The following is a 13314-nucleotide window of genomic DNA, read 5'->3' as shown; positions in this document are numbered from 1 at the left end:
TTCCAGTGCTTAAAGGGGGCCTACAAGAAGGCTGGAGAGGGACGTTTTATGAGGACACGTAGTGATAGGGCAAAGGATAATGGCTTTAAACTGAAGGAGGATAGATTTAGATTAGATGTAAGGAAGAAATTCTTCATGGTGGGCGTGGTGAGAGACTGGAACAGGTTGCCCAGAGAGGTTGTGGCTGCCCCCTCCCTGGCAGGGTTCAAGGCCAGGTTGGATGGGAGCAACCTTTGAGCAACCTGGTCTAGTGGAAGTTGTCCTTGCCCATGGCAGGGGGTTGGGACTAGCTGGTCTTCAAGGTCCCTCCCAACCCAAACTATTCTGTGATAACGTGATTCAGTCCTTGCCAATATATTTCCATATATATTTGCTATGAAAAAGACCAAGAACTGACAGTTGTTTTCCGTTCCTCTTTTCTGTTTTTAAGTACTGCTGGTAAACAACAATATCCTGGTGTGGCATTTTGAGACTCAGTGTCTGTTCTTTAGTGGTCAGGAGGACTCAATTCCTGAGAAACTCAGCCTGTAATTACAGATTTCAGCATTTGGTTTGTGGGTATTATTAGTATTTTTCCTCATAAACCGGTTCAGGTATTCAAAAATGTATTTTATCATCTTGCTGCAAGTCATTGACATTTTTTTCCTGTGGCTTCTATTGCATTTAATAAACTTAAAGTGAAAAGACAATTTATTAACTATTTTGACAAAAATACTTTTAATGCATGTTTTATATCTGATATCAATTTTCTCTGTGTGCTGACATGTGTGCTTGCATACCAGTGCACATATACATTGGTTTTCCCACAGGCGTAAATTCCAGGCTATGCTGTTACATGAAGCAGAGCACTATCTTTTATTTACACTTTCTCAACTCTGCTTAAGTTCTAAGGTATTTTCAGCTGAGTAAAGATGAGCCTTATGAATGGGAAGACATTTTCATCTGATTTCCATCCATATCTCCCCCTCTTCATTCTTCTTTTCTCCCTTTCCCTTCCCACTTGCCTTCTTACACTGTCTCATTCTTTTGTTCATTTCTTCTAACCTCACGATCTATCAAAACACTTTTAAAACTATAGGACAGCATTTCTCCAAAGTCCTCTGCCTGCCCAGACAGAGACATTTCAGCACGGTCTGATTTCCTAGAGATTAGGAGACTGATGCACCGAATACATGTCTCCTGGAGGTATCTGAATCACTTCACATGGAAAGAAGACACAGAAAATTACCGTCAGTTTCAAATCCCCAAATGCATGTCCAGTTCAGACAGATTCAGGTTGCTGTGTGTATGTGTCCCACTAGCTGTGGCAATTATTAAATGAGTCACATATAACTGAGACTTTCTTTCCATTGGTAATTGTTCTAAGAGGGTTTCCCTGTGGTCCACTAAATAACCTCTCTTTTGTTCAGTGCAAGAAGGTATAAATGAGGCAAAGTAGCCTTTGGGTTTCCAAAGGCATGAACCTAGATCCTATTTCTTTTATTTTCTCTTTCAGGTTATTCCAATCTGACCGCCACACAGACATCATTATTTTAATGTTGAGTACTCAGACAAGGGTGCCATGGATGTAAAGGAAAGGAAACCGTATCGATCTCTGACCCGGCGCCGTGACACTGAGCGCCGCTACACCAGCTCTTCAGCCGAGAGTGAGGACAGCAAGGTACCCCAGAAGTCCTACAGCTCCAGCGAGACCCTGAAGGCTTATGATCAAGACTCCAGGCTGAACTACAGCAATCGGGTCAAAGATATGGTGCACCAGGAGGCTGACGAATTCTGCCGAGCAGGTGAGTACATTTCAGCAGATGCTGCTGCAAGGAGCATGAGTCAATCAGCTGAAGGCTGGGGCTGGGTGGGAGGATACTTTTGAAGGACTCTGAGACCAAAAGTAAGACGTAAGGAAAAAGAGTAGCAAGGAACACCTTCACTGTGCTGCACAGATGTGGGATGCGTACAAACCAGGGTCCTTCAGTGGGATACAACTAGCCTGTATTTATTAGCGTCTACCAAGACACATTTTCTGTGTCTTAGTCTTTCCGCCTCCAACAGCCCTTTGCCACTTCCCACCATGAGACCAGACCCCCTGCACGCATGCTGCACAATACTGACACAGCATGGAAAGTCCCCCCCCCCTGCTCAGAAGACCTCTTCACTATGTCATGTGCCTGCTCTGTCATGAAGGAAGTCGACAAGGATGCTGAGGCAGGAGACAATGAGGGGAGAATACCACTGTCCACGCTGTCCATCTGGGCTACAGCAAAACCCAAGAAGCCTGGAAGAAGGGAGGCAACTGAGCTGCAGATGGGATGAACCACCCTTGGCATAGTACATGGCCTGCAGGCTCTAGGTTTCAGAAGGGGACATGCTCCAATATTAGAGGAGTGATAAAAAAAACCCCACTTTTAGGACTTACAGGAGTCCATTTAGTGAATCTGGGTGACAGTAGCTGTGAAGGTGTGGAGGTTCTGAAGTCCGCATGGGCTCCACAGTCCTAACAGAGATTCCAGTTATTCTCCTTCTTATTGCTAGCCTGAAGTCAGTGCAGGTACATTTTCACTGCTGCTGCTGCCTATGTGAGGTAGATTTCTGGCCACCCCTATAGTCTCATCTTCATTTTTCTGTAGAGACACGAGTGTCTTAGTTCAGAAACCAAGCAGGGCTTCACATAAATTATTTTTAGAAGTCCATCAAGAAAAGCATAAAATGGCAAAGCGAGTCAAATAGAGCAGGCAGCATTCCAGACAATGAACATAAAATAGCTGACCCTGGCTGCTCCGAGCGCACCCTCCGCAGTTTGGAGAAGCTGATTCCCCAAAGGGAATGCGTATAATTGCACTTGTTTAACTTGGGGGCTGCTTAATTTCACTCTTCAAACACCCTGCACTTGTGGGTTTGGTGCAAGGCTCATCTTTAAGGCATGCACAAGCAAAATGGCTTGCAGAAGTATATTTGCGCACATGGCTTTGGTGTTTGTATTTCAGGATAACTGCAACAGGCAACAATTGAGAAAAGGGCCTGTAAGTGTTTTAAGTAGTAGTTTGCAATCATTAAAGGAGTTTCCCTCTTAGCAACTCTGAAGTACTTTATCCTCTCTAAGGAATCTACGAAGTTATAAAGAAAAGGAAACCTTCTAGGTTATTGAGTTTGCTCACTTCATACAATATATTCACCATGCAGGATAGATGTGAATTAGTACAGGTCAGTGGTTTTCAACCTGAAGGTCTGTGGGGCCATGCAGGTCCACGGACTTCTCCTAAGAATCCCACAAAAGATAAATAAGAAAAGCCAGTCTATTGACGGGGAGTATAAATTTGCTATACACAAGTTCATGCTTCCCTAGGAGCATTTTGTAGGGTACTGAGAAATAGTAAAAATCGCTGGTCTAAGTGGCTGAAATTAATTGAGAAGTTAAGACTAACCATGTCAGGACACCAGTTTTACTTCTGATGTATCACCCACGGATTTTTTTCAGTTTATAATTTTCTCCCGGTTTATCCTGAGAGTCCCCAAACTGGCCTGAAGATGGTTAACAATAACCCCAGACTTTCTGTGCCACATTTTCCACTGGCAGAAAGCCATGGATGGAACTCACTTTGTGGTGCTGCTTGGCCTCATGCCAGCTGAAACCAAGCCTTATTAGCCTGCTCAACATAACAAGGCAAAGTGAATTTCTCTCCTGCATTGGTCTGGAAGGCAGAGGATGGAAACTTTTCAAATTGACCAAATAAATTCAGTAAATAAACAAGTCAGCATTTAAATGGTTTTATCTAGAGTGAGAGTGCCAGCAAACGTGCAAGTCAGCACAGGAAAAAATAGACCAGATCTGAATTAAAAAGTCTCAGATATTTATTATCTTCCTTTTATTGACTTGAGTTCTTCCAGCTTAAAAGGCAACAGTGAGCATAGAATATGAAAATCGATGCATCTCCTGCTGTTTATTGCAAATAAATTTGATTTTCAGTTAATTGTAGCAGTCATTTTTCATAATTCATGAGCTGCTGTTACTGGAGAGCACCAGTCACGCTGCACATCGATGTGTCTGATGATGTTGAGGGTGGCTTGTTCCAGGGGAAGGTGGAACCCACCGTCAGTGACTCAAACACGCAAGCAAAACCACAAGATGACGTTTTCCAGTACTCCACAGCGGATGGTTTAAAAACTATCCTGGCCTTGCACAAAAGTCAAAACTGGAAGAGAAGTGCGAGGTTTCTGGGGAGATACTGCTTCCTTGTGTTTATAGCTTGGGTCAGGTTCATTTGCTACCTCACGCCATGGAGTCGTAGCGGATGCTCTCTCAGACAGTTTTGCAATCAAGTTAAATGGATTAATTTGCCACAAGCTCGCATTGTGCTTCCCTAGCAAGGCCCTAGGGTTTGACAGAGGTGTGAGCCCCAAGCAACCTTATCCGTCCAATCTGTCTGAAAGCTTTAATCTGGTTTGGTCAATTAAAAAGGTGTGAAGTTCATGAATGCTTTATATAGTTTGAGTGCTATCAGCTGTAGATCTGTAACAACCTGAACCATGGTTATTTCCTCCTGACGTCAAACAACTCCTTCTCTGAGCTTTATGTGGAAATATTGTCCAGTCCCCTTATCCATCTTGCATTCAAACAGCTTCTCTCTGTTCACTATGAGCTGCAAAGTCAACTGAATGAAAAAGTGTAGTAAAATAGTATTTACTTGGGGCCAACTGATCATTCAATGCATGTCTGCGATGATACAAGACCTTCCCTGCGCAGCAGGGCTCAGGGACAAGCCAGGGTGTTTTCACAAGCGTGAAACCAAACTCTAGAAAAGCAGAGATCTGACTGTTTCTGTTGGATACACACTTTCCACCGTGTGATATTGAACACCAGCAAATGGAAATGTGAGGAGAGCCACATGCTTGTGTGATTTTGGGCAGGGAGGGAGTCATAACTCAATTTTGGATACAATCTTGGGGTCCACACCTGATGAACAGGTTTGAATAATGAGTAGGTATGAACTTCACTGTTCAAAGCTAGGTTTACTTTCCTGGACATCATGCGTTCAGTTTTATCTTGCTGAAACATACCTAAGCTGCAAACACTGCTCTAAAACTGAGTCTGTGACCTGTGCATAGTTTTGGCAGGTCCCACCTCTCTTTTTATTGCAGGGGATTTACTTATTGAAATAATGGGAAGAAGCCAGCTAGACTGAATTTGATCACTGGTGTTGGTATTTGGCCATGATCCAGGGCCTGATGCCTCCCAATGGTTACGGATAAAGTTCCTGAATCCATCCTATCAAGACGTAGCATAACAGGAGCAGGGGTGCATTGTGCCGTATAAATCCACAGCGAAGCTAAAGGCATTCGCAGGTGGCCAAAATCTTTTAAAGACATTCAGGGCTGAAAAATAAAACCGTGCATTAGTAAATAAATGTGGATTAAAATGGAGCCACTAATTGCTCTCCCCGGCCTCCTCGTGCAACTTTCCGAACAAAGCGTGCTAATATTCGAAGCCTCTCTCGCATCGATTTGGTCTGATTTTAAATCTCTGCAGGTAACTAGACATGAACACAAGAGTCATTTTTCGGTTTGTATTTTTAGTCAGCTAAACGATTGCATCTATTTGCAGCCAAATAACCTCTGCTGTGACTGTATCAGAATGAAGAGCTAAACTGAGTCAAGGTGCGAGTGGTCAGCAAGGGGAAAGCGAGACTGCCAGAGGAAATTTAAATCCCCAGTATGTAATTTCAGGGATTTCAACAAGCAGTACTCACTCAAATTTCCTATTGTTGTAGAGTTGCCAGATGTATGGTAGGACTTTTGATCATTACATGCCTTATTTTGCTTTTCTCCCAAGCAGATTACTTTTTGCCTCTCTCAAAGAATTAACACCGTTTCTCCATCCATCTTTGCTTTCGAATTTGATGATGTCATTGAACGTGCCCTGAGATTTTGTCAGGTTCCAGAAGCAGGAATCCAGCTGCTCTTTGGTCTTGGCATAGTCACGTGGTCTCACACTACACAAGACCACAACACAGGGGAATCTTTGGTATGACATCAGGACTCGAGAGGGTCTGTGCCCCACTTGACGACAGAGGATGAACGGTTCTGCCGTCGACTTGTGCTAGATGAAACCACCCCCTGTTAAAGAGTAACCAGGCTGCTGTGTTTTCTCCCAGGAGCCAACTTCTCTTTGCGAGAGCTGGGTCTTGAAGACGTGACACCCACACATGGGACTTTGTACCGGACTGATATCGGGCTGCCTCACTGTGGCTACTCCATCAGCGCCGGCTCAGATGCCGACACGGAGGCAGACGTGGTCATGTCGCCTGAGCACCCCGTGAGGCTCTGGGGACGCAACACCAAGTCCGGGCGCAGCTCCTGCTTGTCGAGCCGGGCCAACTCCAACCTCACCCTCACGGACACGGAGCATGAGAATACTGAAACCGGTAAGTGGTGACAGCGCATGCGATGTCAGCTTCAAGCTCTGCCAGGAATGCCTCTTCTTACCACTCCACGTTATTCTTCCTTAGGTTTTGTGTTGGTTTGGGTTTTTTTATCAGACTCAGTGAAAACACTCTTCTAATAGCCCCATGTCGTGGCCTTTTGTACTGTCCTACAGAGTGTTTGTTAATAAACGGCTGGAGAAGCTCCTACTTATTTATCACAGCGACAGAGATCATTAAGTGGCTGTAATACTCTCTCTGCTTTTTGTAGCGACCTTTCAGACAAAAAGCATTTAAATCTCCCCTCCCCTGGCTGATGCTGCTCTTATCTTTGCTACAGATTTTTGGGGCTGATAATTTCCTTCTTTTCCTTGCTGGTTCCTTGACAGGAGCCGTTTCATTTATGTAAATTGGCTGACTGCTCTCTGAAGTAAAATGATGGTGAAATATTTTTAGAAGCCTTTTTCTTTGTGTGAAATAAAAGCTGAAGGTCACAGATTTTTTTTTTTTTTTAATCTCTGTAACTTTGTGTCCCCAGCTGCAGGGACTCCTGGATGTGTTTCGTAGGTCTGCGAACCTTTTGGTCAGCAGTTCTGCCAAACAGTGTAGGAAGGAGAGAGGATTTTGATTCAATTGCAGCTTGACCCAGGAGTTCACACAGCCCTATATGCCTTTGCACCTTTAATTCAATTATGGCACAGCCTGCTTCTTAATATAGCCACTGCATACAAGTCATCACGAGCTTGAGCTCAGAACAGAAAGCTGATGTGAAATGACTGTATTGCTTGTTCTCTTTATGCTTTTTGCCACAGTATTATAGTGACAAATGATGATAACTTTCCTTGGGAAGCCATGACACAGTGAGACATACACCACCCACATGATTTTATGTTTAACTCCAACAAAATTACAGTAGAAGCTTATTAAGTTTCTGCTCAGAGATAATGATATATTAGGCAAAGTTCAAAGATAAATGGCCTTCTGTTTAAAGGATGTAGAGAAGAATATTTTTTAATTATTTTTACAATATTTTTTCAAGTTTCTTAGTGTAATATCTAACAGGGTATCACCACCCATTAGGACAGGCAGACAGGCAGTGTCGGATTATATTGTTTTCTTTCCAAGCCTTGTGTTTTGATGAAAAAACAAAACAAGGAGATCATCAGGGTCAATTAGAGTTTTGCACGCTCCTAAGAAATCACTAGAAAACAACCAAAAGCAAACACCTTGCACTTCCATCCCATTCTCCTGTATCCAAACCTCTCTCTTGTGCTTTCCACGGTGGTGTATGAGCAGCTGTCATCCTATCCTATACATTTTTCTTTCTACACCTACTAGAAAAGCAAAGTACAGAATTTTAGTCTTTTTTTGGTCTTTTTTTTTTCCTCTTAAGAGAAAAGAATTACATTACCTGCTGAAGTCTTTTTCGCTGGTTTCTGTAATGCTGTCTTTACACCTGCAAATGCAACTTTCTACCTACAAATGAAATTGTGTTAGCAGCAACACACTAGCAACAGCACACACCTTGAAAGGCTTTGCTGAAAGAGGCAGTACTCATGAGTATTACTCAGTAGTACTCATGTCAGGACTGAGGCAACCTCCAATTACTCTTCCCTTATATTTAAGGACACACTAACCATTTGTCAAACCATCATTTCACAGCAATTAGCAAAGGGAAGACAGAAATGTGAGGAACATACCTGCAGGTATTTTAAGTTCTGTACAAATGTAGAAGGAGTTTCTTTGGGCCCTAGGCATTTCCAGTCTCAGATGTTGAGTGTTTTGAATTAAAAAGGCTATATCATACTCAAAAATACAAAGTCTGAGTAGCATAAATAAAATCTAGAGAGCGGTGGTATCCAGTATGTAATTGTATTGTTTATATTGACCAAAAAGAGGTGGTGGAACTTGAGGGAAAATAATTACGATCCGAACTGTGCTGTTCGGGAGCTTCAGCTGATGCTTAAACTTCCCTGGGAAGATATCAGAGACATCAGCCAGGTTCAGGTCAGAAAAAAATGGTCCAGAGATGAGAGAAAGATATAACATTTCAATGCAGGGACTGCAGTTGAATTAGTGGTTTAAAAGCATTCAAACAAAGTTTGCAAGGGAGGAAGAGAAGAAGGACTAAGGGAAAGTACAAAATATGGACATTTTCATTTCGTAATTGCTTGTCAGAGATAAAAGTGTGAGAAACTTTCACACACAAACCTCTCACAGCCCGAAACATGCTGTTGGAGCAAACGAAGCCTGAGATCCTCTCGGAAGCTATGTCTAGCAACTGCAAAGGTTGCCCTGTGTTTCCTCACTCTGCACATAACCAGTGTTACTCTGGGCCCTCCGCTGCTAGCTATCATGCAGACTATTTTGAGAAACCTCAAATTTGTAAGAGAAATGTTTTCAAGAAGACATGAAATTTTGCTAATGGCAGCATAAAGTAACATAAAACTATGACTCAGTTTACAGGATACCTTTATTAGTCAATATTAATTGTTGACAGTATTGATAGAAGTTATAGCCTTTAGCTTGAAGTCAATATGGAGCTTTATGAACCTGCCATCAAGAGAAGATTTTATGGGCCCCATTAAACCAACTTTTCCAATGAAGCTTAACGTCAGCATTTTTTATGCTGTTCATTATTTATCCAAAATAAATAATCAGAATTTACTTCTGATGTTTGTAAATCCAAAGCTGTCGAAGCACGATTCTACCGAAACATCTGTTGTGTTCTTAGAACAGGAGAGGTCTGGCTCCTTTGAAAAGCAGGTTTGCTTTTATTTCAGGGGTGGTGATGCCTTGAAGGAACAGATACGCTGCTCAGTAAGTGCAGCCACAATCTACCCCTCTGTCTTTAAGGGAACTGATGAAGGGCTCTGGTTCCATGGCATATTACAGTCCATAAATCACTTGCACAGGCAGCTGGCATAAAGGCCATGCGTTGCTTTATCTAAACTGTTCCCAGGCTTTCCATGAGGTTGAATACTTTTACTAGGCTAAGAGTTTGTTTTCACTGAAGAGTTAGCTTGAGTTGTAACTCTGGCATTGCCCTGAGCTCAGATCCTGCGCACCCAAACAGCCCCAATGGCTTCCCCTCCGCTGGGCAGTGCTTTTCGCTCAACCTGGATGGTCACTTTGCAGAGTAAATGAATAGAGGGGACAGCTCAAGTTGCTGCACCTTGTCTAAGGATAATGCAATCTCTCTGTGCTGCTAATGCAGCAGGCTAACGTAGCTCAAGGGTTATTCTGCCACATGACCATCCAGTCTAAGCTGAAATTGTGAACTCCCATTAACAGTTCAGATCCACGCATAAGGAGGAGCTAGGTTCCTGGAAGCCTAGCAATGAAGTTAGGAGAAACTCTTTCCTATATTTGCGCTGTTTCTCAGCAAGACTAATTCAAGCAAAAGTTCCTGAAGTGGTCGTTTGGATCTGAGCCTGGAGTTAACTGGCATTACCTTAGGTAACCCTGAAGAGGCTTTATACTGAGCCAGCAATCGTTTAATATACAGAAGAGCACAATGAAGGAGAACAAGGTAATAGCCTTCCAGAAATTTACTTATTTTCCAGCAATTCAGCCACATACTAAAAGCAAAATATTTCTAATCATAAAGACGTCGTCATAATAATACAATACCACAGAGTAATTTGTGTTAGAAGGCATCGCTGAAGGTCTCTGGTCCAGCCTCCTGCTTAAAGCAGGGATAACTTTGAGGTCAGACCAGGTTGCTCAGTTACACATTGAGCATCTCCCAGGATGGAGAGACCACAACCTCTACGTCCTGGTTCTGTTGCTGACCACCCTTGTTGTGAACAACTCTTCTTCTAAGAGCTAGTCAGAATTTCCATTGCCACAACTCATGTCCATTGCCTGTCGTCCAGTCACTGAGCATCTCCAAGAACAGTCTGGCTCTATCTTCTGTATATCCCCCATACCTCAAATAGTTAAAAGACAGCAGCTAGGGCTTCCTTTAGTCGTCTCTTCTCTGAGCTGAACAAAGCCACCTAGATCCTCCTCTCCTCATAAACAGTTTGTAGGCAGTTAAGCACTGGAAAAGATGGTCAGTGGAGTCTGAGGAACTCCAGTGCTAAAAGTTTTTAAATGTAAACTAGACAAATAGCTGCTGAGAAGGGTCTAGATCGGGTGCTGCCTCAGTTGGCTGTACACGCAGGCCTCTTGAGCCTCCCTCTTTCTCCAGTTTCAATAATTTCTAGCACTGCTGAACTCTCTCAGACTTCAGGGCCATGCAGGACTGTTCAGAATGGGCTTTGAGCACCTCAGGCTTTTCTGTTGCTTACGGCACCCCTAACAGATGTAGAGATGTGCAGTGTCCTTGTGTAAGCACCCGTGAAACAGACTCCAATTATTTCCTTTGGGTCTATAAGGGAGTTCCTACCCCAGATCTGCCCAAACTGTCATGAATGGTCCCTGGATAGATCTGAACATGAGAGATGGGCAAAAAATGTAGATACTCCCATACAGAATCCCTTCCCACAGAAAAAAAAAAAAAATAAATCCCAAACCACTTTTTTCTCTGCTCAATGCGATAATGAGTGTACTGGTTTATTCAGCGCAATCGCTGCAGGATTACTTTAGACCTGGGCCAACTGCCTTTTTGAAATTTGTCTTTGTGAAAGTGGAGTTGCAGCCCTTTTCTAAAATAAAACCCGAAACAAGTACAGCTTAGTTTTCAGCTTTTCCAAAGAAGCTGTGGCAAACTAAGGATTCACTTCAGTTTTAATCTGTTTTTAGTGTTCATTTCCACCAAGGCACATTGTTGGTTAAACACATGAAGGAGCAGGAGAGAGGGGTGTGGTTTTCTTCGTTAGCAGGACAAGTCAGCAGTGATTAATGCTGTGTACATGTGCAGAGTGGAGCTGATGTTTCTCTCTGTCATCATCTCCTCTTGGGAAGAATGTGGGCACCATCGAGCAGCCAGAAAGATCTCACAGGCAGGATGAGTAACATCAGATGGCTTGAGACAGTTCAACCGAGCTCGATTGTGATATATTGTGTAAAGAAATTCTTGCAGCAGAAGTGTTGCTGAAGTGTGGCATTTTCTTATCTAGTGAACTGAGAGATTAGTAGACAGGGACTAAAATTCCAGATCTAAACACCCTGGAAGCCAAAATACAGGCTGCAGGACCTCTTCTGTCAAATTGCACCACGCTGTTTCTTTCCATCTTTGCAGTTCAAAAACATGTGGAAAACATGTCATCCTACAAACAATTCTGCATCTATTCCATGTGTGCAAAAGGGGTGAGAACGGCACTGCTGGACTCAGATCTGCCGTTTAACAATGAACTGGGTGTAGGTATGATCAGCCCCAGCACTTCCACCACACATCTGTAGGTCACCGCTGTTTAGGAAGAGCAGTTTAATCCTCAGGTCCATTTGTCTTTGGCTTCATCTCTGAAATCACCAGTCGGTGCCAAAAGCGGTATGGTGACTACAGCAATACAGACACTTACTCACTGGTGACAAGATTAAGAGCACCAATTCATTTTACTTTGCTGGACCCACATCCTACAGAGAAGAATAATTTTTCTTTTAGGCACTACTGTTCTGGGATGCATTTAAATGAGCTTTAAAACTGTCAAGCAAACAACCAGCCCAATATCCAAACCTGCTCTCCAAGCTTTACCGACTTGACCAGAAAGGTGTAGGATATGTTACATTTAACGTTTGCTTTCCCGTCAAATAAATTGCCTTTCTGGAAAATTCTCATAAGCTTTTGTAAAACTGAAGCATACTGGCAATCAGAAGCTGAAAAGCTCACATGATAGCTCTGCCTGCTCTACCATCACAGACCCAACTCTTAGCCTTTTTAATTGACATAATACATGATTTAAAGAACATTTCTTGCAGTAACCACCACACTTTCTGCTTCCACACTGCTTAAGCCATTACTGCTGCTGGAAAGAGTGCTTAAGAAACTGTATAGGAAATTAGGACTCAATAGAATTGAACGCTTATAAAAGATATTTAGAAACACAGGGGTACATTACTGCAGGAAATAATTAAAGACAAGTCTTTCAAACAAGGAACACCAAAGAAATGATACGATTTTATTTCTCCTGGGTAGTTAAGAAATTTAACTAATGCTTTCATTTATTCAGTGGTGTCTGATACAGACTTCACTGAAGCCTTTGAATACTCCTGTTGCCATCAGCAGTGTTAGACCAGGTCTTAGGTGTATGGTGGTAACTATCTTTTTCTGCAAGATAGTCAGCATGCCAGAGTGACATAAATCCCAGTACTCTGATGAAATGCACCACAACATACTGTTCGCCACTAGGTTTCTTGTATACATTTTTGGCTTCTTAATATATCAGAAAGCTGTCTTGATGATCATGCCACATGCTCGAGAATCTAATCAGCTTTTTTCAAATATTTTCTCTTCAGAGTTGTTTTACAATTGCTAGGGGAGCACTAGTAAAATGCTAATTATTTCTGTGTGGGTTTTTCTGTTCCCTTTGGTTGTCCAGAGCTCATCTCCTAATGTTCTCTACACTTGGTACCAGAGGCCTTGCAAGGTTCTCCTAAATAGCTCTGAACTTCTGCAGAGGAAGGATTTTTACTCAGTCTTTTTCGCATTCACCTTCCTGTTTCCCAAATCATGTTGACTCAAACCACTGGCCCAAAATGCAATTCAATGTATCAGTGCAATTAGCAGTGCCAGAATTACTGTGTAATCTTAGCATTACAATTTATTTGTTAATACTCCAGTTGATAATCCATGGTGACTTTTCTTTTTATTACCGTGTTTTGCTGAGTAATTTCCTTTCAGGCTTCATACACTCTATTGTTAATATTGTTACCGTGGTTGCAGCAACATCATCTTTTTTTTTCTCTCCTTTGAATTAAATAGTGCATTGTAAAGTATTGCCAGTAAATGAGTGTGTAG

At 42.5% G+C, this 13314-nt stretch overlaps 1 protein-coding gene across 4 annotated transcripts in view; it reads left to right on the top strand.

Annotated features, from left to right (window-relative positions):
- The first annotated feature begins 1561 nt into the window (after positions 1–1561).
- The window catches only part of TENM4 (teneurin transmembrane protein 4), a 358687-nt gene continuing 346934 nt past the window's right edge, over positions 1562–13314 (top strand). For all 4 annotated transcript variants that reach the window (XM_086481677.1, XM_086481675.1, XM_086481674.1 and 1 more), the window contains exons 1-2: positions 1562–1784; positions 6144–6413. In XM_086481677.1, coding sequence (XP_086337803.1) covers positions 1562–1784; positions 6144–6413 — 493 coding nt within the window. The remainder of the gene's footprint in view (positions 1785–6143; positions 6414–13314) is intronic.

This window comes from Leptosomus discolor, chromosome 1 (assembly GCF_034619465.1).
Source record: "Leptosomus discolor isolate bLepDis1 chromosome 1, bLepDis1.hap2, whole genome shotgun sequence".
NCBI lineage: Eukaryota > Metazoa > Chordata > Aves > Leptosomiformes > Leptosomidae > Leptosomus > Leptosomus discolor.
Note: the sequence above shows the minus strand (reverse complement) of the source record. Positions and strands in the feature narration are given on the sequence as shown.